The sequence below is a fragment of the Centroberyx gerrardi genome, chromosome 14, assembly GCF_048128805.1.
Source record: "Centroberyx gerrardi isolate f3 chromosome 14, fCenGer3.hap1.cur.20231027, whole genome shotgun sequence".
In the NCBI taxonomy this organism is placed as follows: Eukaryota; Metazoa; Chordata; class Actinopteri; order Beryciformes; family Berycidae; genus Centroberyx; species Centroberyx gerrardi.
The window spans coordinates 7616474-7643096 of NC_136010.1; the positions used below are offsets into that span (position 1 = coordinate 7616474).

General features: G+C 41.7%; 1 protein-coding gene across 1 annotated transcript; it reads left to right on the forward strand.

Moving 5' to 3' along the window:
- Positions 1-958: 958 nt before the first annotated feature.
- Positions 959-25405, forward strand: gpr153 (G protein-coupled receptor 153). The gene is made up of 5 exons (XM_071923683.2): positions 959-1383; positions 5486-5915; positions 18062-18251; positions 21519-21703; positions 24164-25405. Exons 1-5 carry the CDS (start codon positions 1010-1012, stop codon positions 24998-25000), a joined length of 2016 nt encoding a protein of 671 aa, XP_071779784.2. The 5' UTR covers positions 959-1009; the 3' UTR covers positions 25001-25405.
- The last annotated feature ends 1218 nt before the right edge of the window (positions 25406-26623 follow it).

Genomic DNA, 26623 nt, shown 5'->3' on the forward strand with positions numbered 1-26623 from the left:
TGCTCTCTGGCTGGAGCTGTGTTATGTAGGAAATGGCCCTGAAAAACTGAATTGTACAGATGGTTTTTCCTTTTTTTGTGTGTTTTCTTTCAAACGCTGCCTGTAACAAGATTACATGAGGTTCAGTGTTGCTTTGTGACCCATGTTTAAAGTGGTCAATAGTCACAGCTGTGAAATAGCACTTTGGTATAACTTGATTTTGTTGCACCCCTGCTTAAAATAGATTTCTTACTGGCATCATGTGCAAAGTATTCCCATCATTCCCATCATTTCCACATTCATAATTTATCACTGCCTGCACAGCTAGCACCATTACGCCTATGAGTTCGGATTCACTAATGTGAACTATTGGGTCAGACTTTTTAAAGAGGCGCCGTAAAATAGCACTTATGAACTGCTGTAGCTTCTTTGTTTGTTTTGTCAGTGAATTAGCAGGAATCTGAAAGTCGGGGCCTGCTGACTGATTACTGTTCTCTCTTAACCGCATGAGATGGATGGCTTTCAATATTAGCAGTAACAGTAAATGTGTTGTGATTAACATAAACCTATTAGTTCACTGGGATGAGGGATTATGTATGATGAGGGATTATGCTGAATTGGACTGACTAATATAATTTTCGTTCCATCCTCGCTTTTCTGACCCCCCCGCTACCCCCCCTCCCTCCTCTTTTTCTGATCTCTGTGCCTCCTTCTCCTCTTTCCTCTCTCTGTTCCTTTTCTCTCTCCTTCTCTCCAGCTCCAGGATTGGAAGTTCAGCGGCCGGTCTGCCGTTCTCCCCCTCCGTCGTCCCCCTGCGTTGCACTACTGCCATGCCCTTTGCCCGCTGTGCCCAACCCATGGAGAGTGCGCGCCCACCCAGATAGGATGCCTGCCTCGCCCGACGCCCTGCATCCCCTCCTGCCCACCACCACCACCACCACCACCACCACCTCCTCCTTCTCCTCGCGTGTACCTGCTCTCGCCAACAGCTCCGTCCGGCCCCCCAGGCTCCGCCCTGCCCCGCTCCAACATGGTGGATGAGGTAACCACCATGAAGGATGACGTCATCAACGCCAACACGCTGGCTTGGCTGGTCTGCTCGGGCGTGTCCATCCTGGCCAACACCTGGGGCATCCTCAGCGTCAGCGCCAAGCAGAAGAAGTGGAAGCCCCTGGAGTTTCTCATCTGCACGCTGGCGGGAACGCACATCCTCAACATGGCCATCCCCATCACCATGTACTGCGTCATAACGCTGCGCCGGCAGCACTCCAACTACGAGTGGAACGAGGGCCTGTGCAAGGTGTTCGTCTCCACCTTCTACACGCTCACGCTGGTCACCTGCTTCTCCGTCACCTCGCTCTCCTACCACCGCATGTGGATGGTGCGCTGGCCCGTAAACTACAGGTAAAATGTCAGGTTTTCTTATTACAACTATTACAACTGACGCATTTGGCTCCCCTGGTGGCTCAGTGGTCTAAGGCGTGTACCATGAACTGTAAACGCAACATCGTGGGTTCGAATCCTGCCTGGGACCTTTGTCGCATGTCATCCTTCTCTCTCTCCCAATCTTTCCTGTCTCTTTATACTTTGAACTATCCAATGAGGGCAAAAATGTCAAAAAAAAGTAATCTTTTAAACAACAGCTCAGCGTATGCGCTTAAAGAAGGTTTCATTTTTAAGACGTGTCTGGACAGCACACTCTTCAACACAACATGTGATACTAACGACATACGTTTTTTCAATATGTGTTGTTATTAACATATGTTGAAAAGTAACGCTGATCACTTTACAGTACTTTGCCTTTTTTTCCAGCCAACCAAGCATTTGTCTAACATTTTTAGCAATGGAAGTTGGAAGATACTTGACAGTTGAAAATGTTTAAGGCTTTTCATTTGATATAATACAGCATCCTCCAGAGCTACTTGGAAAGACAACAACGTTTAGGCTGAGAAATATTGGCCTCTCACTACATTTTTGAGCATATTTCTCTGATGGGATATAGAACAGAGTAACTTGTCAGCCTATTTCCTTCAGTTTCACAGAGGGATGCTGTGTATCAGGTGAAGTCTCTCTCTCTTGCCAACACATCTGCTGGTAGCGGTTATTCAGGGTAACACCGTGTACGATCCTCCAGACTGTGAACATCTGCCAACTCCAGCATCCAGCTCCATTTGGCTCCTCACAACAAGTGAAATTAACAAAGTAACACTGAATAACATGAGAACAGTCAATTAAGGATCAACTTCACCTCTCACTAACGATCAGCACCCTGCCAGGGCAACACCATGTCAGTTTTGTTAGCCCCGCAACAAGTCTGCTGTTAACACAAAATCAGATATTTAGAGCAACATTACCGCATACTTTTATATGAGACTTTGCTGTTATTTCTGACTGTATTTAGGGATGAGCTAATGCCACTTTTTCATTACCGATACTGATGACAGAGTATTATTCTTTTTTTAGCAGTCATTACTCAGTACTGATGATCCATTGTTTTTACCCAACAATATAGATTTAAACTATTGCTTTAACTACTGCTTTAAAAATGTCAAGTTTCATTTCAAAATGAGATACCCACCATTTGCTAATAGTGAATTCTACTGGTGCAAATGATTGATACCACTAAATTAAAACAAACTGAGAAATTATTATTATTATTATCCTCTAACGTCCTTTGTGCAAAAAAAGTGGGATTACTTTGATTTCTGACTTTTTACACAAATTCTTAGATGCTGATGCCTTTGATTTTATTATTTATCAGTTTTAGATACATGACACTGATAGTTGCACAGTAATGAAACATAGAACTGAAGTGATAGAAAGAATACAATGGTGAAGAAAACAGAAAGAAGAGATGCAAGTTACTAATTTGTGCAGGTGAGATAAAAACCACCACGGGACTTGACATCTCACCTTAAAACAAACCTCCAAGGTCTTGGTATTGTTGCACTCGTCACTGTTATTTATGGCGATGCAGATCTCCACTCCATTTTCTGGTCATCAAGCGCAGAACAATCATTTGCAGATGAGTGCATTTCTAGAGCAAATGCCATGGCAAATAGCAGCCGGAGCACATATGAAAGTGCTATTCATTTCTGCAGAAGCCACACAAGCAAGTTTGTCAGTTGTTCAGAATGGCACAGGAATGGGTTTGCGGTACATTTCAGCTCCGTGGTAAAGACCGGATGAATTGGAATGGAATTGAATCATCAGTTCATCAAAAAAGCTGGAAGATTTATTATAAAAAAGAGCAAAGTTGCTGCTCTGATCAGTATTCTGTCTTCCTCCCCCACTGAAGAACAGAGTGATTTTACTTCTTGTAGCGTCAGGCCCACAGATGCTCAGCCTACAGTCAACTAGGCCAATTTCCCAGCCTCACTCAGATAAGCAGACGTTCAAATAAGATATGCAAACTTTCTTGTTCATCTATCCTCAATCTTGCTATCTATATTGCTTGTGCAGCTGCCACTATTGGCTGATGCCCAAACAGCGATATGAGGTTTTACACAAATGCTTTTATCTCTCTTGTCTGTTCTCTCCCTCCGACTATATTCCCTCTCATCTCCTGTCTGGAAGTGTTGACTCTTCCCTCTGCAGCTCCTCTTTTTCTTTTCAAGTCGCCTTTACCAACAACATAGTGGAGTGATAGCTCAGGTGATGCGCCATATAATTGCTATTCATCTTTCATTTGAATCGCTCTGCGTTCGCCCTGCTGAGCTAGCATGGCTGCCTCATCTCTGACACTAACGCACACTGAAGGCCTGAATTATGAATTCCAACCTTGTACTTCAGCATCTGTTCTCATCAGCCTGCGCTCACTATCTCCGAGGAGCTTTTCCCCTCACAACGCTCTCTCTCTGGTAATAGATTCAAGCAGCATGGTGACGTAAACTCTCCATCATATGAACCTCAGGCACATCCAGGAAAGGCTAGCGTTATTACTCACAGCGACAAGACCTACTTCACTTTGCACAAAGCCGTAGTGCAAACACGGAGACCTCCGTTTCACTCCCATTGTGCCGGGCCCGCGTTATTAACTGCAAATATTTTTTTAAATATGTCTTTGGTTCATTTTCTGTGGCGGAGATCTTCTGTATGCAGCCAGCGCTTCCACAGAGGATGTAAATGAGAGGCAGGAGAGGATAGGCGACTGATAGCATGTGCTCTGGTTCTCTTGAGGGAGACAGCTTGGGTTTCCTGCCAAAACTGCTCCCGGACAACTGACACTAAACAGAGAACTTACTGTATGTCATCGCTACACAGATGAAGCAGGAGAGGTCCATTTAAATGAACCGTAGCATTCTGTCCACATGTCCCTTGATATCATACCCACTTTTGATGTAGGCCAAATTTTAGATGCCAAATGGACCGAAGGGGCTATCAGATTCAGAAGTGTTCTCTTTTCTGTGGCCACGTATTAGTCTCTATCTACTCTACAAGCTAAGACGGATGGCCCTCCTTGTGTTTTTTCACTCAGCGCTACTTGAGGTGCAAATGTTTCGGTAAACTAGCCCAGTCTTTAGTCAACATTTTGAAAATTGGAACACCAGTCACTGCCTGCCATATTTTTAGATGTACATGTGCTGTTGCAAACCTTGAAAGTGCCACACCGCCAGAGGACACAAACACATTCAGCAAATTGCTCGGCTGTAACAATTACTTGGAGGTGAGAGGAAATAGAAATCCCTTTGCGCTGAAATAGACCTAGATGACAAATAGACCGAGGGACGTGAAAAGCAATCTTTTGCCATCAGCAAACCATTGATTTCCCTCTGTTCAACTCCAGTTTATTTGAGTGATGACCCTCTGGGATGGTACTAAAAAAAAAATTTTTTTTTGCTGAGTTCATCATGGTCTTTGTCTTTTTTTCAGCTTATATTTCCCAGGCAAGACCCTGCCATTTTCTGGCATTGCAGAGTACTAAGCTTACTAATTTCCAGTTATGTCCCACAGCTGAGGTGTGGTGTGGTTTCATAAGGATCATGCCCCCTATCTGCTCACTGTGACTTAATTCTTCACCATCAGTCTCCTCCATACAGTATAAAACCATATTGTCAGATGTTCAGCACATTTTCTTGACACAAAAGCTCTCATCATAGTATCCCATTTGAATTTATTTAGTATGTAAGTGTTTGTTTGGGTCAGTGAACAAGTCAAATATTTTGGGTATTATTGGTTCTGTTATTAACTGGGAACTGTCTCATTTTGAACTGTTTAAAGTCCCAAAATACGATATTGCATATACTTTCGGTATGAGTGGCCCCAGCACCCGTACTATTAGTGTTTAATCCCTAACACAAGCAGTATCAGTTGCTGTACCCATTCAGATCCACAGGGCTTGATTCATGTCTATTAGCCGCACCAGTATCAGACTTAAGGTCTATATGATTACACTACGGTTCTGCTAGTGGAGCAGGATCAGGAGAACCCCATGGCCAAAGTCTTTTTCACCTGGACGTGTGACAGCAGCTTCACTTGTGCTAAACACCTCTGCTTCTGCTTCCAGGCTGAGTAACACCAAGAAACAGGCAGTGCACACAGTGATGGGCATCTGGATGGTCTCCTTCATCCTGTCCACGCTGCCGGCCGTGGGCTGGCACGACACCATCGACCGCTTCTACACCTCCGACTGCCGCTTCATCGTGACGGAGATCGGCCTGGGCTTCGGCGTGTGCTTTCTGCTGCTGATCGGCGGCAGCGTGGCCATGGGCGTCATCTGCATCGGCATCGCCCTCTTCCAGACCTTCTCCATTCAGGCGGGCCACAACGCCGACAAGAACAAGTTCAACGTGCCCACCATAGTGGTGGAGGACGCCCAGGGGAAGCGCCGATCGTCCATCGACGGATCAGAGCCTCTCAAGACGTCGCTGCAGATCACCTACCTGATCAGCGGCATCGTCTTCATCTACGACTTCCTGACTGGCTTCCCCATCCTGGTGAGTTCACAGGTCAAACGTGGTCAAAGAATCCACTACTTAGTCAAACATCAGGGGTATAGGCCTGAGGTCAAACATTAGATGCAGATGTTAGTATTTACAGTTCAGAAGTTGTAGCCTAGTGTGTATTGTTTCAGGCATTCATTAGTATTTTATTATAACTCTCTCATTATCGCCTTAGAGCTTCATTTCAAAGAATATCATGAAAACTGAGCAATGCAGCTTTAAACATGGTGGTTTGAAAAAAGAGAATGAATGCAGAGTACACACACACACACACACACACACACACACACACACACACACACACATATACACACACACTGTATGTTGACATGGAGCATTCAGAAAGAAGTACCACTGAAACCCTTCCCGGTATGCCGACTCCAGCTTGAAAGGTTTATGCAGCTGGTTTTATAATTATGATTTTAGTCAGTAGTGATAAACCTGAATTTCCAGCCTGTGTGTGTTTCCTTCACTGTGCCTTGTTGATTGATTGATTGAATTAATTTGCTGATCTTAAAAACAAGTACATAGTAGGATTCAACAAGAACATATCCTTTGTTTGCATAAGTCACTTAGGACTGGCAGTCCTACCACAGGCTGGTAAGAACATAAATAAAATGTTCATGTTGTATGTATAGCACATCATTGTTCTCTCCTCTTAAAATGCGCACACACACATACACACAAACACACAGTAAGGTCTGTTGTTCACCCTGTTTTCGTAGGTTCTAGAGACAGAAAGGGGAGGGGCCACTTCAGTCAGGACTGGACAGAGTATGGACAATGTGGGTCCGTGTGAAAATGTAGAAATAAAATGAAAGAGGAGGGGCAACGTTTACCCACAGAGGCTCCCATAATCATATAATGCTGCTTTATTATTTACATGAACTTTAATGTTTCTGCTCATCTGGGGCTGTAAGTAGGTCAGGCTGAGTGTGGGTGTCTGCGCTTGTGGATGTGTGTGTGTGTGTGTGTGTGTGTGTGTGTGTGTGTGTGTGTGTGTGTGTGTGTGTGTGTGTGTGTGTGTGGGAAGGAGGGGGAATGACCGGATTCTGTCCTTGCTCTGTTCTGCCCAAAAGAGCACAGAATGCTTAATGATCAGTCATTATACTGTGAAGTATTCAAAAGGAGGGTTCAGGGTTGTTTTTTTTAAACCTGAGCTTTGGCTCCTTCTCACCTTTGCGTAGTTTAACTGTAGATTTTAATACATCCATTGCTCCAGTATGAAGAGAGCTGTCTGTGTTGGCTATTTGCTAGCAGTTAAATGGTAAGGAATGTTGAACCGAACAAGTAGTTCATAGTACAAAGTAGCTCACTCTAAAAGAGTAGCCAGCATTTTTGTGTTAATCTGATGAGTGCCAAGAATCGAATTGCCCCGCAAGGGTAAATAAAGTCTATTGAATTTAATTGAGTTGAAACTAATTCTACTGATGTTCTGGTGTTTGGGGAGGTTTTTTTTGGCATTCCTGCCATTCCTACTAGTTTCTTTCACTTGTGCCATTTCTGTATCCTAATGAATCCTTATGAAAAGGGATGCAAAATGGCCACAGAAGGGAAATGTGCTATCATTTGCTTGATGTGGTTCTTCTTTCACTTTTGCTTGAACTTTGTCAGCAGGGTTTCTGGACACTGTTGCTCTCTGCTCACTCTCTCTTGGCTGTTGTTATGGAAAAACGACTGGAAACTCTCAGGTAGATTCCTGGCAGCTCCTGAGTCGGATCACAGCTGATGGCACGCCTATCACAGCCGATAGAAGCTGATTTTCAAATGTTGAATAATGCGATTAGCTGCAGCGGAATGACAGCTGGGTGCTATCAAACTTCATCATGGGATGGTAAAGATAATGTTCTACAAATCCTGTCCGTTCGTTACTGTAACTTCTTCACATGAGCTGATGGAAGCAGAGAATGTTATTTGCTGTTTCCCAATAGAACGACAAAAATCCCCGACAGCCACCAACAGTCTAATTTTAGCATAGTCTGTGGACTGATGTGTAGATCACGGACCTGGCCCGGCTTTCCCAAGTGCAGATTAGCACTTGGATCGTCTTCACTCCATTGTCTTACAATGAAACTGGTCTTGATGCTACATTGCCTTCAGGGAACACCAGGCGTTGAATAACAGAGGTTAGTGTGAGTTTCCTCTGCTTCCTGGAGAAACTGATCCTTTAAGTGCGTGATCAGTGGGCACTGGAGTGAGCTCCGTTTCTATCTGTGCTATTTGGTTTGCAAATTCCACCCTCGGGTCGTCATCCATTTTTTAGCGAGTCAATTCTTTGGTTTACCATGCAGACTGGAGAGCCAGTAGGAGGCTCAAACATTGCTGTGTGTGATGTATCCAAACCAGCTATCTTGTCATCGTAAAAGCATGTCGTGGAGATCAACAAGGTTGTGTTTTTTTTGTCAGCATGATAAAATACACTTCCTAAATGTTGTCAGTTTTTATGGCTGTTAAAACTAGTCCCCACTGCTCAGGTTTGAGCCATGTGGTTTGCGGTCCAGTTTACAGTTTGATTGTATATGAAATCTCTCTCTTACCTCCCAGTGGGCTTTTGTGTATCACAGTGCCTCAGCATCAGTTTATATGTATTACAATGCCTCAGTTCTTTTATCATTTATAGATGCAGACATCTGTTAACAGTCGGTTTTACATTAAACAAGGGTTTTTAATTAAGTGTTGTACACCTGAGGCAAGCTAAACAGAAATCCACACAGAAAGCGCTATCAGCACAAGCCTCTAATGCTGAAAGCGGCAGCCTACACACTAACAACAAAAGGTTCTAATCAGTAGCTGAAAATGGTTCTTTGGCTCGTAATCATAGGGGAAACGTTTTGGTGCAATATGGTACCCATAATTAAGGATTCTTATTGGCATTGTTTGCCGTAATTGCACCAGTGACTCATCAGCAAACTCCACCTCACCAACTATTTTTGCAGGAAGAACTGAAGAAGTCACAGACCTCTGAAGAACCTTATAGGGACATAAATGGTTCTTTGTGTAATGGTGGTACTATGTAGCACCACTATACACTTCAGAGAGCCACTGAGGAAACAGAACTTTTCTGTGTATACTTTTCCAAAGCATTTCTTACTGCTCACATGACAGTGTTATGCCTTAATAGTGCAAAATAGTTTTCATGCCAAATCCTTAATTTGTTTATTTTATGTACAGAAACCTAATTCAGATGTCAAAAGAATGATATATTGACCCACAAATGGTTACTGTAGAGGACATCAGGCTACGATGACACAGATCTACACCATTCACTAACTAGCATCATGGCAGCACCATTCACTATCTTAATGTTACAGGGTTGAGTGTGTGACTGCAGATATTTTATTAGAGTTATCAAGTGGGCACCTTAAGTTGTGGGGTCCCAGAACCGTCCTGCTCCACATGCATTTTGAACACTAAACAGAACTGTAGTCTCCTTCACTGCCCTCTCCCTATACTTTATTATTATACTCAGTTCACAATATAGAACCTCCTTGTTCACAACCCAATCATATCTGGCTTCAAACGGCCCACTCAGCAGTTCACAACTGAATTGTATCAGCTAATAATAAGCATATATGCTGAGAATCACACTTCTGCTACTCCTGCTGTTACTCCTGTCTGAGATTAAATATTTAAATTTAAATTTCCATATTTGGAGCCCAACTGGTATCCTTCCTTTCAGTGGGAGTGGTTAGGGTACAAGGTTGCACAATTGTACCGTTGTGCTGCCAAGCTAATATACATAACAAAACCAACATAGCAGCAAACATACTAGTAACAGACAGAGGAGGGTTAGGAATTAAGTTATGCCACCAAACCAACATAAAAGCAAATACTACTAACAAAAAGGGGAGGGCTAAGAATAAAGGTTAAAATAAAAACTCACTCTCTTGCTGTTACTATTGCTATCGTTACTGCTCTCTCCACCTACATGTAAAACCAACAGCTGCGAAAAGTCCAGGCGACTTCACTGGGGGATGTCGAAAGGATTTCTGGGAAATGTGTGCAATCACTAACTGAAGTAGAAGTAGGCGAGGCAGGTTGAGGGAAAATGGGTACACCAAAAAAAGTTAATTACAACACTTCATCACAGCATTAATTAAACATCACAGGTTGATGATAAGGAACAGTGTAAGAGGATCCGAGGGTGGAATTTTCCTTCAGTCCGCCCTTGAATGCCAAATCCACCTGGTAGTCTTAAAGTTGGCTTTGCTACAAACCCTTGGCATCCAGACTCCACGGGGCGCGCTCTAGCTTTCCAACCCTGCTGCTCCACTTTCTCTGCCTAAGCATTTTCCTTTCACATGCCTCATCTCCTGCGTCTTCCCATGACACCGTGAGCTCCACGAAAACACACAGTCATCTGCGCCTCTGACCACGACGCTAAAGGCCTTTCTCCACGTGTTCTTGTCTATTCTTGTGTCCTGCATGACGTGATGCATTTGATGTAATGTTTTACAGTTGAAGTGCAATTCCAAAACAACAGAATGCCAAGGACGGATATTAATGCTGTTAGTTCACTTGCCAACAGCACAATATTGAAGATGCCTTGGATGGCGACTTGCTTGATGAGAATGAATAGGAAAACTAAAGATTCACTGCAAGAATGGCACATCCATCTCCAAAACTCATGCAAACACATTTTTTGAAAACATGGTGAATAAACCCCCACTGCTCAGAGAGATCGATAATTACTGGTTGCAAAATGAATGCTGTCCACAACACATTCACCCACATTTCAAGTGGCAAAATTGATTGAAACATAAAACAACTTGATGGAAGTTTTACTGACTACGGTTCTTTTCTAAACAATTCAGCACCACATCTTTTTAGTGTGTGGAAACAATTGACCTAGGCAGCTTGATAGCATCAGCTAACCACTTAATGCACACAGCAAGTTAACCAGCTGCAATTTGAGCTTGATCGCCATTCAGTTAGCAATCCAAACCGCAGGAGCCTGTATCCCAGCATGTCCATTCAGTAGTTTTTAACCTGACCAGCCTAAGTTCCAGTATGTGCTGAATGCCAATACACTCAGGAACATAAGAAAGTACAAAGCTTTTAAGAGCGAATATACTACAAAACACACACACAAAGATGAATGTGAAATTGCATGCTCAAAGATGTAAATAAAGGACTAATACTGCATAGTCTAGTGTAGTGTAGCCTAGTTGTTTTTTAGGGGCAGGAAAACCTTACATGTTACTGTTGTATTATGAGGATGAGAGCAGCTGTGCAGCAGATTCTGAGAAGCCTCTTACCTGTCCTCCAAAGCCATTAACAATATCCATTTCGCAAGCAACATCATCCAGCCCTCATCCTGTTTGGTATCGCAGTAATCCATAACATTCTCTCTCGAAAGCCCCGAGCTACCATCTTCTTTCTTGTGGTTTGGAAACATTCATTCTCTGCAACAAAACTTGGAAAGAACATTTTCCATGAGGTCGCGAGTATCAACTTGGAAGTCTTGGCTTTAATAATCAGCTCAAGTCTGGCCTCGAGGTAGTGCTCGCTATTTCCTGTGGGATTATCCGCCGTTTTCCCAAATCTACTGCCTTTTGCCAGTTTCTGCCCACCGTCAGCTGACCTACAACAGGACTTCCAAAAAATGCTTCAATCCTCGTCTTTTCTCCCTCACGAACAAAACTAATTTTAATATCTTCCTTCCTTCCTTCCTGACAAATTCATCTGTAACAATTTGCACTCATCAGCTGCTGCCAGACACTTCAGCGCTTTGTTATGTCGCCAAGTTTATCGTCCTTGGGAAAGACTCCTTTTACATCCCGGCAAAATATGCCTAAAATTAGCTATGCCTGAACACAAGGGACAGGCAGGGTCCCGACTGAGATTTTGGGGAGATGGCAGCACATCATATCACATCATATCTATAATGTCTAATCTAATTATACACTACCAGTCAAAAGTTTGGACACACCTGATTGAATGTACTATGTTTTTCATTATCTTAAAGCCATTTTGATCTAAAGGCTTATGCTTAAATGCTTGAAATTTGTTTCTTAGACAAATATAAATAGTGAAGTTGATGCCTGTGTATGAATTTCTTTCCAAAGCCTTTGCCTTTCCATCAAGGCAAAGGGCGGCTACTTTAAAGAATCTAAAATATAAGATAGTTTTGATTTGTTTAACACTTTTTTGGTCACTGCATAATTCCATTTGTGTTATTTCACAGTTTTGATGTCTTTACTGTTATTCTAAAATGTGAAAAATAGCAAAAATAAAGAAAAATGTGTGTGTCCAAGCTTTTTACTGGTAAGCGTACGTGTAGAGATTCAGTGAAATTCATTAGTAATTCTGTGTGGATATAAGGTGCAATGACTCAGCAGTGATGAGCTCATAAGTCTTTAGGCACCACAGCTGCTGTAGGTGGGTCAGTTCAGTGAGAGTCAAAGTCAATGGCCATATATGAGCTGGTTGCTAAATATGAATTAAAACACTGAGAAATGCCCTTTATGAATTAATGAAATCCGGTGTAACATTAATGCGAGAAATGCCATTACTTTCTTAGGATAATGCTTCTGCCTTCTTATATGAGAGTCGGTGTTTTTGCTGAATGTTTGTGTGTTTCATATTAATGCCACATTGCAAGGTTTATCAAAATCAACCGTTTATATTGAGGAATTTGTGTTTCTGCTTTTTTAGATAGAAGTTTGAATGGGTTTTACTTTCCTGTATATTCAACCATCGACTCACTGAAAGGAAGATACAGGTAGTGAAAGACAGAGAGAAAGAAAGCGGGAGTCCAGGCTATGTAGACCGAGAATGTCATGTGTTGATGTGAGTGAAGCGGTTGTCTCTGTCCACTTCTGCTGAATCAATAAGATGACCTATTGATCCATTTTGCCAGCTATGTACGGTTTCATGAACAATTTGTTAAAACCCCTGATTTTTTTTCCCCTTCTTGAACGTAACCCCACTAGCATCAAGCCTTATCACATAGTGGATCCATTTGATAAGACACACACACACACACACACACACACACACACACACACACACACACACACACACAGTTTGGGGTGTATGCACAACATCGACAGAATGAACACCTTTAAAGTAGGCATGAAATGTGATTTATGTATTTACTCGATACATTTCCTTGTGCCAATGCTTCACTTAATACCTTAAGTAATACCTTGCTTTCATATCATTTACTTTAAACAAATACAGCAGTTTTTTAAGTAAATATGATGATCAACTGTTGCCTGAGAAGATTGGCAGCAGTTTCACCTCTGTGTGTCTTGTATTTATCATTTAGTTCCCTACAGTCAGTGTTGGGCTCATTACTCAAAAATAAATAACATACTGTATTACTCATTAGTTGTTAGAACAACATTACATCCAACAGTGTATACAGACTAGATAGGATCAGAGGTGAAACTGCTACCGATCTTCTTGCCAGATGAACAGTAAGTTGATCAAAGAGCTTATTTGAAAAGAAGTCGGTGTGTTACTTTTAAACCCACCGTCCCATTGTGCCTGTAAGTGTGTGTGTGCAGATGAAAGATCATATTTCCAGTGCAGTGACTGAAGCACAGCAGTTCTCCTACCCGTCTTTATGACCCGATGTAATGAGTTATTTAAATGCATGGGAAGCTATAACACACATACGAATGCGCGTGGACAACCTTTTTCATTTGAGTGGGGTTGCACAGAGAACTGGTGAGAAATACAATTACTCTGTAGATTGCATCTACAATAGACATGAAATGGGTTCACACTGCTGTTGGACATAGCACTATGTACTAAAAATATGCCCTTTAGAATTATTTATAGGAGCTTATACACATGCATAGAAAATATAACATGTTGTAACAATTTATATATGAAGTCTCATTTCAGAATGAGACAACTAGTGAGATGCTGCATTCACCATTTGAAAATAATGACGTCTATCCCCACAAAACGATTGTTTACATGAAAGTAAAGCCCATTATGGGAAGTCATCTTTAAGAACTGCGCTCATAATTATTTATTTATTTTTTAGAATAGTCATCTTATATAATTCCTCAGATGAACACAGAAAATAATGAAGCTCTTGAAACCAAAATCTTGTCTCTTACAATATATTATGCAACAGTTATTTTACATCTCCTATTAAAATTAGATACATATCGCAATGTACCATGCCGTACTTATAAAGATGTAGTTGATCTCACTTTATTTGAGGCAATATTATGAGTTTATGAAGCGAGCATTAGAGTGTCATACTAACAAGACAATAGACTTACAGTATAAGACATTGTGGCACACTAATAAGCACTCCGCAACTCATAAGACATTCAATTTCTTATGAACAAAAGAAATAATAGGTTTCAACGGTAAATACATTACTTAAAGCAGCCTCATAAACTGGTTATACTATATTCATAAAGCATTGTAATCTATTGTAAGGATGTCATGTAAGGATGGCCTCTCTAACATGTACGTCAGCGGTTTTCAATCATCTGCCATTGTAACCCAAGAGTCTGCAGGTTTTTATCCCAGCCAAACAATACACCAGCTGAACTCACTGATTAGTTCCCCCCCTCTCTGATTGAAGGTGTGCTAATCAAGGAAATCAGCTGGTTGGAGTGAAATCACTTTGGTTGGAATGAAAACCTGTGTGTTTCTGCGTCACGATGGCACATAATTGAAACCAATGATCTAGGTATACATTGCTGTCGCTAGGGTGACTTTAGGGTGACCAAAAGAGAGCTTGTTGTCTGCGGTGAAATTTGGAATATCCTGGGTTCAAGCTCCCTCATGGGCAAGCATCCGCCCTGCTGAAGAGTCCTTGAGCAAGACACTGAATCCCTACCAGCTCCATCAGTCAGTAAACAGCATTCAGAACGCAGCATAAACAGCAGGTCTTGAAAATCATGTCAATTGGGATCTGAACCATTATTTGCAATACTGTATGCATGTAAAGATAGGTCTCCAACTATGTGCCATAAAGAACCATGTGTATGCAGGTTTTCATTGCAACCAGACACTCCACCAGCTGATTTCACTTGAATTATTCCTTTTCTGTGGTCGAAGGCATGCTAATCAGTGAAAGCAGCTGGTGAAGTGGTTGGTTGGAATGAAAACCTACGTACTTTTGGGTCATGGTGGCACGTAGTTGGAGACCGCTGACGTATTGAATCACCTAATCGCTCCGTCTACATCAGGTAGAGCAACTTCACAACTTCATCAAGCCGCTTAGTGACGTATGCCACTGTGTGGTTGTCGCTAGAGTTCAAGGGGGGAGGTGATGTCCAAGATAATGGGTTGGAATAATCAATCTGATCAGTGTCATGGTTTAATGTGAATGAGCCCTCGCACACGTCATGTAGGATACTCTGCAGCATCAGGGATCAAGGTGAAGCACTGAACCTGCCCACTTTAATGACCAGATAATGCACTCTATTGCGTTCCTGAGGTTGATAACTCATAATAGCTCTGATGGTTGTTGTAAAAGGGGTTGTGTCCAAGTAGATGTTACATTTCCCTGCAGCGGGGGGAATTCAGTGGTTGAATTAATGCAGTGGATGCAGGAATGGGATGAATGGATAAGATGAGTCCTTATTTAGAGTAGAGAAATTAGTCTTGTTAATCCAAAGATTTCCCTTTGTCGTGCCTTCACAACATGTCGTAAATCCCTTGATTGACCCACTCCAGTCTGACCTTAAAATGTAGTTGCAACCATTTTCACTCTAAATCCAGCGTGTGGCGGACAAGACCTACAGCAGTGCAGAAAATAAATCTGAACCAGTTGTAAAATAACCCTTTTTATTATTTATTATTTCTCATACTGCCTCTACCAAAACCTGTCGCTTCAGTGCCTGACAATTTGATTAGACGGTTCTGGCTAATTATTGCATTTTAAACAGCTTAATTTTAATTTTACAGTTTGGATTCTTTTGTTGTTCTGGAATCGAAATGCGTTGGCTGATAGTAGTATCAAAGTCCAAATGTTGGTATCTTGGTATCTTCTCTGAGTACCAGTGAAACAAGTCAGAATTTGCTGCTGGATGTTGTTTTCTATCAAGTCTTACTTCGAGAGGTTTTATTGTATCCCATCACGATACTCACTGTTCCCTAAACAGCATGGAGAGGTCATGGATCTTTGCTTATTGCTCCACAACAGGTAATATGGAAATCATCATATTTGGCTCAAATGTTCAAAGTGGAAGTCTTTGTGCCTCATAGGTTTCATTGTAGGGAGCCATTACGTAGGTGTAGCCTGGGTTCTTGTGAATATTCTCTTCACTGTGGATCCTGCTTTGAATTGAGTTTGCTTTGAATGGCAGCTCCAGTGATGGCAGGAGAAAAAAAAGGGCCATTGTGCTTTTTCTGTGTTCATTTCCCTACAGTATATACCTGTGGATTTGATTGAAGCCACAGCTCTTGCCCATGCATCATCACTTATACTAGCGCACAGGATCTGATGTAACTATCCTTTGTGCTTTTTAGGCTGAGCCTATTGAGGATACTGGCTCGGATGTTAGAGGGAGGCGGGTGTGGGGTCAGAGCGGGTATGGCCTTGAGGTTATCAAAGGGACGCTTCCCATGACGCATCTTTCGTTGAATTTAGGCCCACAACTTACTCTGCAGGGGAAACTAGTTATAAATTTCTGTTACATACTGTGCCATCATTTAAAGAGTCAGCATATGTGTGTATTGACGATATATTATTCAACCTGATATGTTTCCAAAAGAGCTGGATCTAAACAGCTTCAACAGGATGGTCGAATAAAATCATTTTTAATTGTTTTTTGTCCATGGAAAGTTTGCAGAGCGACTAAGACGAGTTATATAATATAACTATGGTAGCAGGACTGGCTCGTCACACCGTTCACAGCCTTTGGTGTAATTATCGTACATAATTAAATGTACAATTTGGTTACTGAACTGCTAAGCGGGCTGTTCCAAGCCAGGAAGTCAGCCATCCCATTAGCCTGTTGATGGTGAAACCCATAGCAAGTTTGCAAATGACTGGGTAATGTTGGGAACTAGGGATCAGCCCAGGCATACAGGCTACAGGGTGGTGTAGGTGACTAATACAGTGTTCTGGAGGAGTCATGGGCCTAATTTAATGAAACATCGGTGATAAGAAGTACCCACTTAATAACCTCAGTGACATATCTGCATTCACACACTCAATGCTGTTTAACATTTAGTGAATGGTGCTGCCTGTCTGACGGTCCTGTAAATTTGACAGTTTAGGCTGATGTCCTGTACGTTCCTAGGTTATTACATCATTCTTTTGACATCTGAATTGGTCTTCTGTATGGATGCTTGCTCTTGATTGTCAGACTGCCAGACTGTCAGACTGCTCATATATATTGGGTTATGAGTCCAAGCGAGCAAAATTTTGCAAAGTTAAGGGAGACCACATAACAGGACACTTCAGCCTACCTTAAGGCTCTGCTTTAAGTACTAATGAAACAAGTTAGAATTTGCTGCTGGCAGCATTTAGTGAATTGGGGACTCGAGCATAGAAGATGAGCAGAACATAAGCCATTAGTTTGCTCCTCCATAAATTGAGTGTGGCTCCTTTGCTTTATTTGCAGAATTTCACACCTAAGCCCAGGAAACCGCTCTCCTGTTCTCTCCCCTGTCATTTGTCTGTACTTCAGTACTATCCATGCAGCTGGTGTTTTTGCATACTCATTATTGGAGTCATTACTAAAATAATAGGATCCATTTAAATTTACTGTCTCGCCATTGTTGCCAAGATTGATTATAGCCAACTTTCAAACAGAATGGCTCGGAAAACAAAGACATAGTTAGCAACTCATTCCTGAGCTTTTAGTCAATTTATCATCTGTGTTTCAGATTAAAACAGAAATAGCTTTGTCGTGCTATTTCCTTTTTGTTTCCTGGCCTGCGCCGTCATAATAATGTAACAAACTTTATTTCTATAGCACTTTTCAATCTTATTATAGTTAAAATTTGTTTTCTGGGAGTTCAATGTTCTGAATTTTGCTGAATAGTTTTTAATGAGGCTATGGGACTTAATTAATCAGCACTGAAAGAACTCCCCTTATAATAGCTGATTGCTGATATGTTTGTTGTGTTTCTTTTATTTTACAGCACAAAATTTGTTGTGAGGAGCTCCACATTGTATTTTTTTCTAACCCCTCCTTTATCCTGTCCAGGTGGTGAGCTTTGCCAGCCTGAAGTACAACCGCTCCTACAACTGGATGGTGTTGTGCGTGCTGTGGTGCTCCATCGCCCAATCCATCCTGCTGCCCATGTTCCTGTGGGCGTGCGACCGCTATCGGGCGGACATCCGCATGGTGTGGGAGAAGTGCGTGGCCATCATGTCCAACGACGACGTGGATGAAGGTAAGCAACTGCCAGGTGCCTCCCTCCCTTCCTGCCCCCTTCTCCCTCCTCTCCACCCCAATGTGTAAATATGGCTGATGATTCCTATTCCCTAAGACAGTTCAGTTTGGATTATCGTAGTGCAGCTGTCTCTCAATGACAGAAGCAAGAGAGAAGAGTTTCTCCTGTCTGTGAGGACATGCGGCTGTGCAGCTCCATTGAGAATGAACTGGAAAAGGTGGGATTAGTGGCTGTAACAGTAGATGATTTGATATATTTTTGGAGCGTTCCAAATTCATAGAGCTACATTATAATAGCCACTTTGGTATAAAAGCTCAGATAATTATTTGCGTTCACAAAATCAGCCTGCCATTAATTGTCAATGGAGCAGCTCCTGTGCATCCCAGTGACATTACAGACTCAACACGGCTCTCTGGATTCCAGCTTTTTGGAGAGAGAGAATTGTTCATTTTCAGAAGTTTTGAATGGACTGTCTTAGGCCATGGGAATTACACATGTGACTTATCAAATTGAATAGTATTGTCTTCGAACCTGACAACCCAGGGAGTAGTGGATTATGGGGAAGTTGAAGGTAACGGTAATGCAGGCAGGGGTCAGAGGTTAGTGTCAGGCTAGAAAATGTCAGGTACTTCAGAAAGAAGTCCAGGCTCTAGTTTGTAACGATGGTTTGTTAGAGGTCTCCAACTCTGGTCCTGGAGATGCTGTCACCTCTGTGATTCAGATTTCTCAGAAGTGAATCAGCTTATATCCACTTTGTGCATCAAATACAATTCATCGTACCAACTTCATTGTTATATAACTGAGAAGTCAATACTCATGATAACAGCTCTGACAGTAACCACATAGAATTTAGGCCAGGGCTTAAAAAATAACAGGTCTGAAAACGCAGTTTGTTTGAATTGTGGCAGATTGAGTGATTTGAACTATGAGTAAGCCCTGACTGGCCCTGGTTTTGCCCTGTAGTGGAAAGTAAAAGCTAAAACAGCTTGTAGCAACTGATAATGTAATAACTACTGGATAATGATGTGTCCAAATGTAATAAAAATCTTGTTCTATATGGGTTGAACATTTTATAAAACCTGTTAATGTAATAAATTACAGCACATTGTTCAAAAGCGGTGTAACATATTTTTAATTGATGATGTAATAATAGTGTTGACTAATAATGCAACAAATTGAGCTATTACATTCTTCTTATTCATATGAGTTATTAAATTATCAGTCAATGTTATTATTTCATCATCAGTTAAAATATGTTACACCCCTTGTGAAGTAATAAATGTTAATGTAATAACGTGATTTTATTACATTATCCAGCAAGGATACAATTACATTACCAGCTTTAATTACATTTTCAGCCCATTTAGAGGGACATTTTTTATTACATTTCAAGTTATTACATTATTTGGCAGTTACTACATTATCAGTTGTTACAAAACTCCTAAAGATTCTCCAGGCACAGAGTTGGTGAGACCCGATTAGGAGAGCAATCAAGCTTTACACGCTTCTTGTTAAAAAAAAAAAAAAAATTAGACAATTTAGCTTCTTTTGAATTGTCATGTTACTTGCATTACATTTTGCTGCAGTTTGAGGTCTTAGATTAGTGGTCAAATGTTATCATGTGACCTATCATGTGACCTTTTTCGTCAGCAGATGAAACTGAAGTGACAAGTGTCTGTCGATCATAACTTTCTATATCAGACTATATTTTGCAGTGTTTTTGTTAGTGGTGTGCACTTTGCAAAATGCTTTGCTTTACCATGCTATCAGACTGATGCCATGACAAAAAAGAGAAACAACTTTGGAGGATATCACTGGAAAAGGACATACTTTCCCTGAAGCCTTTTTTACTTTTTTCACTTCAATGCGTTCAAACTGGGCAATCTTCCTCTAGAATGCCCTGGCATGAGAGGATGATAAAATAAATGGGGAAGACTTGTTAGGACCCAGGGTGAAACTGGAACAATTGCACTAAAGCTGAAAAGCACTTTCATGTCATTATGATGGTCATATTTCCCTCTAGTCACAAAGGCATATAACCAAAGTTTTTCAGGGTGCACGACGTAAATAGATATCAAAGCACTGATTTTTTCTAACCTGTGTGTCATGCACGCCTACCTTATGGTCAGATGATAGCAATTTAACAAAGAACAAAATATCTATTAGGGCAGAATTCATACCCATTAAATTGCATTGAGTGAATATTTGACTAAGATAAAAGTGTTACAAAGAGGTCCAATATGGAAGTCTTTCATCACAGAAATCAAAATGTATTCCATAGGGATCCAAAATGAAACATTTCACCAAGGAATCACAGACACTTCCACAAATTTTGGTCCCAAAATTAGGTCACATGATAATCATATAAAGGTTCATGAATTGGGTTCATTTGGACCAGAAGATGATTGGCATATGGTATGAAAAGCATTTGAATCAGTAACCAAATCTCAACATTTCATGCAAATTGATAACCTTTTGATGCAACTGCCTTCTTTTTCTAATGCCACTGTTTAAACTCAACCCGATCTCAACCCCATCTCTCCTGTTTCTACCCCTCCAAACCTTTTGATCCCCTCCCTCTTGACACCCTCCCTGCTAACCGCTCATTGTCTAGCAGGAGGCATAAAACAACATAGGGCAGCCCGCATTCTGTGATAATTAACACTGCCAGTTCTCTGCTTCTTTCCAGAGGGCTTGCCATGTATAACTCAGCACAGTTGTATGTATAAGGATTGTTTCCTGTTTTTCCAAAGCTACTGACTTGCATGCCAAGCTGCCTGTGCAAATAGCTACTGTCATCCTTCATCCTTTTGGCTAACATTTGCCTCAAGATCAGCATTTTACACCCATCTCCAATTGACCTCTAATGAACATGAATGCAGTAATCTGTAAGATAAATTTGAGTTATTTGTACAATAATTACACTGGAAGTTGTTGGTACGATTTTGCTGTATAGGATTCCCCATTAAGCCCTGTGCTTTCAAAGATTCTTAATGTAACTCTTTGGCAGGGTCTCTGAATTTAGAACCAATTCGGGGCTTTTTTCATCCCCTTACTAAATGTTTAAATTCTTGATCATTTTTTGTAACAATCCTATTTTGATCCCTAAACTTCCCAAATTTCTGAGCGGACCCGTAGGAAAAGACAACAAACCAGAGAACAATTGAACTTGTCTCTCTTATCTATTCGTCTGTCTGTCTGTCTGTCTTGTGTATCTGAGTCCGTTGCTCTCTAATCCTGACGCTCGTGCTTTTCTGCACTTTGCAGAAAACAGCCACGATGGAGGAATTCATGCCGACTTAATATATGACAGACCATATGACTATAGCTCGGCGCCTGAAATCGTGACGGTAGACCGTATTGCCAAGTATGAGTTCTCAACCTTAGAAAGGGGGGTTCCGCAAGGGTATCCATTGAGGGAACTACAGGAAGATAAAATGCAGTATTTGCAGGTATATTTCTATTGATTTTCTTCATTTCTATTACTTGATCAATTGAACTATTTTTCAGTGACACTTGCTAATGTGCATGGTGAAATGGCCTTGTGGGCCCGTACAGTATCTGGTCTTGCTTGATCTTTCTGGAATCATTTGACATTTTGTGATGTTATATTTCCCAGATATGACACTGATTTTTTTCTTTTTTTACGTGAGTCAAAAATATACTCTGGCTGACTAATGTTTGGCAAATATGACCATCAGCAGTTCCACCAACATATTAGATGTCCTTTATTTATCAACCAGTACTTACTTGCCACCGACCTACAAACTATTGATTAAATTTTTATTTTGAAAGAGGGTAAGAAATAAGTAACTGACTTACCTTCTACATTTCAGGAAACCTTCAACCTTTCAGGAAAGCAATATAAACATCTGCTCATTCTCTATCCAAAAGCATTGTGTCCATTGGATCCAACATCCAAGCCAGTCAGTTGCAGAGCTGTGAAATGCTCCTCTTCAGCCTGCATTAACCCCAAAGTTTGTTTCCAACATTCAGCCTTCTAGGGCAATTCAACAAAATCCTATTCCCTGTTTTTACGCCAAAACACTGACTTAACTCAATAAACTACAAATTCTGATCCAGAACCCACTAGAAAACAGCATGTTTGAAGAACATTTGAAGTCACCCCTTTCCACTCAGGGGTTAAAAACTTACTACAGAATCTATTCAAAATTATTAATGAAACATTTGGCCAATATTAAAGAAAATCATTTGTTGAACTTGGCCTGGAAGACTGGATGTGGGGATGTAACTTAAGAATCAACTTTGTCACAACCCACATAGCCTTAACTTACACTCACCCCCTGCAAAGCATCTTAACACTGTGTCATCTTTGTCATAAACAACAACTCAACAAGGGCTTCAGCTTCTCATTACAGCCTGCAGCCCAAACAGTTGACAGTTAAAAGAATGATTTGCTTACAGAATATTAGAAAAAAAAAAAAAAAAAAAGAGCGATTAGATATAACACCTCAATTAAGACTCAAATTGTCTAAAATTTGTACAATGGACATTTCATAGAAAGAAGAATCCTCCCATTGGAATGGATCTCTAGTCCATCTGACTTTTTAACAAGCCTTGAAACAGAGATGTATACAGTAGCTATCACTTCATCATACCAAACCATTACTCCATTCACCGTGGTTGTCTCCCATGCACCTCTTCACATGACAGTGGTTTCATGTTATTGTAAAGTAATATTTGTCTGTGTTATTCCTTGTTGCATACATGTAATGGTGAAACAAACAAGGTGCATTTTTGATCTCGATTAAAGGATGAGTGTCTGAACCATGATACAATCATGCAATCTTAACTTTTGCAGCTGCTGGAAGGGTTAAAGCTCAAATTAGACTCTGAATCAACAAAACCCTTCAAATCATTATTAACTAGCACCTCCATTTAAGAATTGCTGTGGCACTTCTCAAGTGGCTTGATTGCAGAATAAAGCCTCTTACCAATTGGCCTGTTGTCTGATTGTCTCTCTCCCATCCTGCCCAGTTTGTCCCGCATCCTAATTCATTCTAATGCTTGTGCTGCCCTCTGCTGTCCAACACCCTCAACACTTAACGCTACTGTATAGTCTGCTGTCTCATTTCTCTGCATTTACAAAAAGCCACCACAGGGCGGCAGTCTGATATCAGTCTTGTGCCTCTTGACACCACCTTGACAAACCCTATCTCTCTCGTATAGTTGTCAGAACAAACTGGAATGTGAGTATAACATTTAGGGAACTGTCAACCTATGCAATCAGTATTCAACTCCAAACGATGGAGTTGGATATAAGTTCAGTTATACTCCTGTAGATATATGTTACAATGTGAAAAATGCTTTTAGTTCATAGAAGTCTGAAGGACTAAGTAGAAAAAAAAGAAAAAAATGTATGTCGATTTAGAAAGTAGCACTCAACGCCTTGTACAAAAAACTTAAATGTGTTACATGTAGGATGTTCCAGTAATGCATTACAATTCAATTAGGGTCCTAAAAATGCAATCATTCCTGATAGTGCAGCCCCATGTGACCTGTTTGCATTGGGAGCAGGGTGTTTCTCCTCGCTGCTTGTTTGAAAGTGCTTCTTACCAGTCCACTTATATGGAATTTCAATATACAGCATCAACCCAAATTAATACTCAAAGCAGCTCAATGGGGCTACTGCAAATCATTCTTATTACTAAAATTCCAGTGTACTACCACAGTAGATTGAGCAGCCACTTAACTATGAAGAGATCCTACATGTAATATCCTTAAGATTGATTATGTAGTTGTGTTACATTCTTATATTATTTAACATGCAGTGTAATGGTACTTAACATGCATTGCCACAATGTTAATTGATTTTGTGTTGCTGTGGATGAGTGCATGTCATGTAACGGTAACTTGTAGATTGAAGTGCTGGCTCTGTGTCTTGCGTCCAGGTGCCCCCTACAAGAAGATACTCCCACGACGAAACCGACATGTGGACCAGCGACCAGATCCCCTCCTACCTTCACCGCTGGGGCTCCACCGAGGACATGATGGCGACGGGCCACTACAGCTCCAGCTTGCCGCGCCACGAGAGGCGCAGGAGCAGCCTGGTCTCCTACCACGAGGAGAGCCACCACCATCACCACCCGCACCGCAAGCGGCGGCGCTCCGAGGATAGCATGCACTCCCTCAAGCACCTGCCGCGCGTGGTCTGCGGCGGGGAGCGCTACGAGGACGACCTGCGGTGTTTCAGCCGCGACGAGGTGATCAACTTTATAGACGAGACGCCGCTGCCGAGCCCCAGGAAGAGCCCGCGGCGCGCATCCGCCATCTCACTCATCCCCAACGTGTACGAACAGCACGCTGTCCTCTTTCCGCACTTCCCGCTCACAGACTTCGAGCGTGAGCCGCAAGCGCTGAGGCGGCTCTCAGAACACAAAAGGAGCGGGAGTCGGGGCAGCTCGCCTGACAGCACGCCCAAACCTGACAGACCTGCCGGCAAGGAAAGCCCCGGGGCTTGTGGCTCTGGGAAAGGCTGCCGGGAGCACCAGCGAGAGGGCAAACAGCCGGCCTCCCCCGGCCACAGCCAGCAGACTGTAGGGCAGTCGGCTCGCAGGCCCAGGACAGGCCACGGAGCCGGGGCCGGGGCCGCAGCTGACTGGGGCCACCAGAAGCACCTGAGCAAGGCCGAGAGTAAAGGAAGCACAAACAGTTTTGTAAGCACACCCTCGGCATCGTCCTCGGGATACATCACCTTTCACTCTGATTCTGTAGGCTCCACCACCTAAAAACAAAGTTTTTCTTCTTAATATAAACATTATAACTGAAGTTGTTATCATTATGAAAACCACTGGAATACTGGGGGCTATGGTAAAGTGACATACTGGATTATTTGGCCTTTTTAATTGTACCACTGATCTATTTTACTATATTCCACTGTAATCCCAAAGTTTCCGATGAATATCTACGGTATACTTAGATATAAATGGCCTTGGGAGCTTTGGACACATTTCTGAAGGGGCCTACTGTTTATTTAGTAAGTAGGCTTGTGAAACGGTTGGGTAGGTCCTGGGATTCAGCTTTCACATCACAAAATATCCACTGAGGACACGCTACTTTTTTCCAGCACTGACACAAATAACTGTTTTTGAATGGAGTGAACATTCCCACGCCTTGTTTTTGCTGTTTGATGTTGTTTCCTATGAAATGTTCAAGGAATTGGGGAAGGGGTTGGGAGCGGGGGGCGGGGAGCGGGGGGCGGGGGGCGGGGGGGGGGCGTTGGTATTTTTTGCACTTACCAATTCAAAAACTCATATTGTAAAAGCTGTGTTTTTTTTCTCTAATGGGTGCGTGTTTTGTTGTATGGATACATTTGTTTTCAAACCAAACTCTATCCCACGAATAAAGGAGGTAAGTACTGCCCATGTTCCTTGAGATTAACTTTAGGATATGACACTTTGGAAGAATAAATATTTGTTTGATTTTCGTCATGATGTACAACTTTGTTTTCTATTGTTATCATTATGATCCACAACACCTGAAAAACTTTGTTGAACTCCTTTGTTGAAGCACACGGAGGTTTAGTGGTAATCCCAAACTCTTCAGTGAAGATCCCTAAATTGAAAATCTGAAGTCAGTTTTCCTAGCAGATCGACAAGTCTTGTACATATGAAGGGTATTGGATGTATGGTTTTGGTGTTCTTTTTTGTTTAACAAGAGTTTGACTGGAATGTTTCCTCCCAATTCCTATTACACTGTCATTCGATATTTGTGTTAAAAACTGTGGAGAAATCATCATCAGACACTACTGTTGCACACCAGATTGCATACAGTAATTTACATGCATCAAGCCAATAGAGCACCAAACAGTACGTTACACTTTGCAGCTGAGCATGACAGTCTGACATCACCTCTTAGTTGTTTGCATCACCTGTTAGGAGCCACTAACAAAATGAGATGGTTTTTCGAAGTAGCCAACCAGGAGGGAAACTCTAAACAATGTCAAATGGTCTGAGAGTGTGAAGTTTCAATCATGTGAGCCTTGGGGCTGACTTCATGTAGCACTACTGAAATGCAGGTTGCCATTCCCAAACGGCCAAATCCTCCACAAGACGGATTTTAAAATATTAGCACAAATTAGGAACATTGTGAATGGTATGGAAGCTGTATGCAAGGTAATGAGTTCTAGTAAGTTAGTTATCTGCTTCAACAAAAAAGCAAACCTATTATGTTTTATCCATTATCTCACCACATATGCAAAGGCTGTTAACGGTCTTGCACAACTTTGTTTGGTTTAAGATGAGTTTTTTTCAGTTACTGAACACCTGATTTGTTAACTAAAGCTCCATGAAATGATGTAGATGAAAAATAAGCATGGCCCAAAGCGTCAGTAAGGGATACTGTAGGAAAGA

What these genes read in the sequence shown, in the direction of transcription:
- gpr153 (XM_071923683.2), top strand. Translation starts at nt 1,010, where the DNA reads ATGGTGGATGAGGTAACCACCATGAAGGATGACGTCATCAACGCCAAC. An exon ending in CGCTGGCCCGTAAACTACAG is followed by an intron (nt 1,384 to 5,485) that starts GTAAAATGTCAG and finishes TTCTGCTTCCAG; the next exon opens with GCTGAGTAACACCAAGAAAC. An exon ending in CAACGACGACGTGGATGAAG is followed by an intron (nt 18,252 to 21,518) that starts GTAAGCAACTGC and finishes TGCACTTTGCAG; the next exon opens with AAAACAGCCACGATGGAGGA.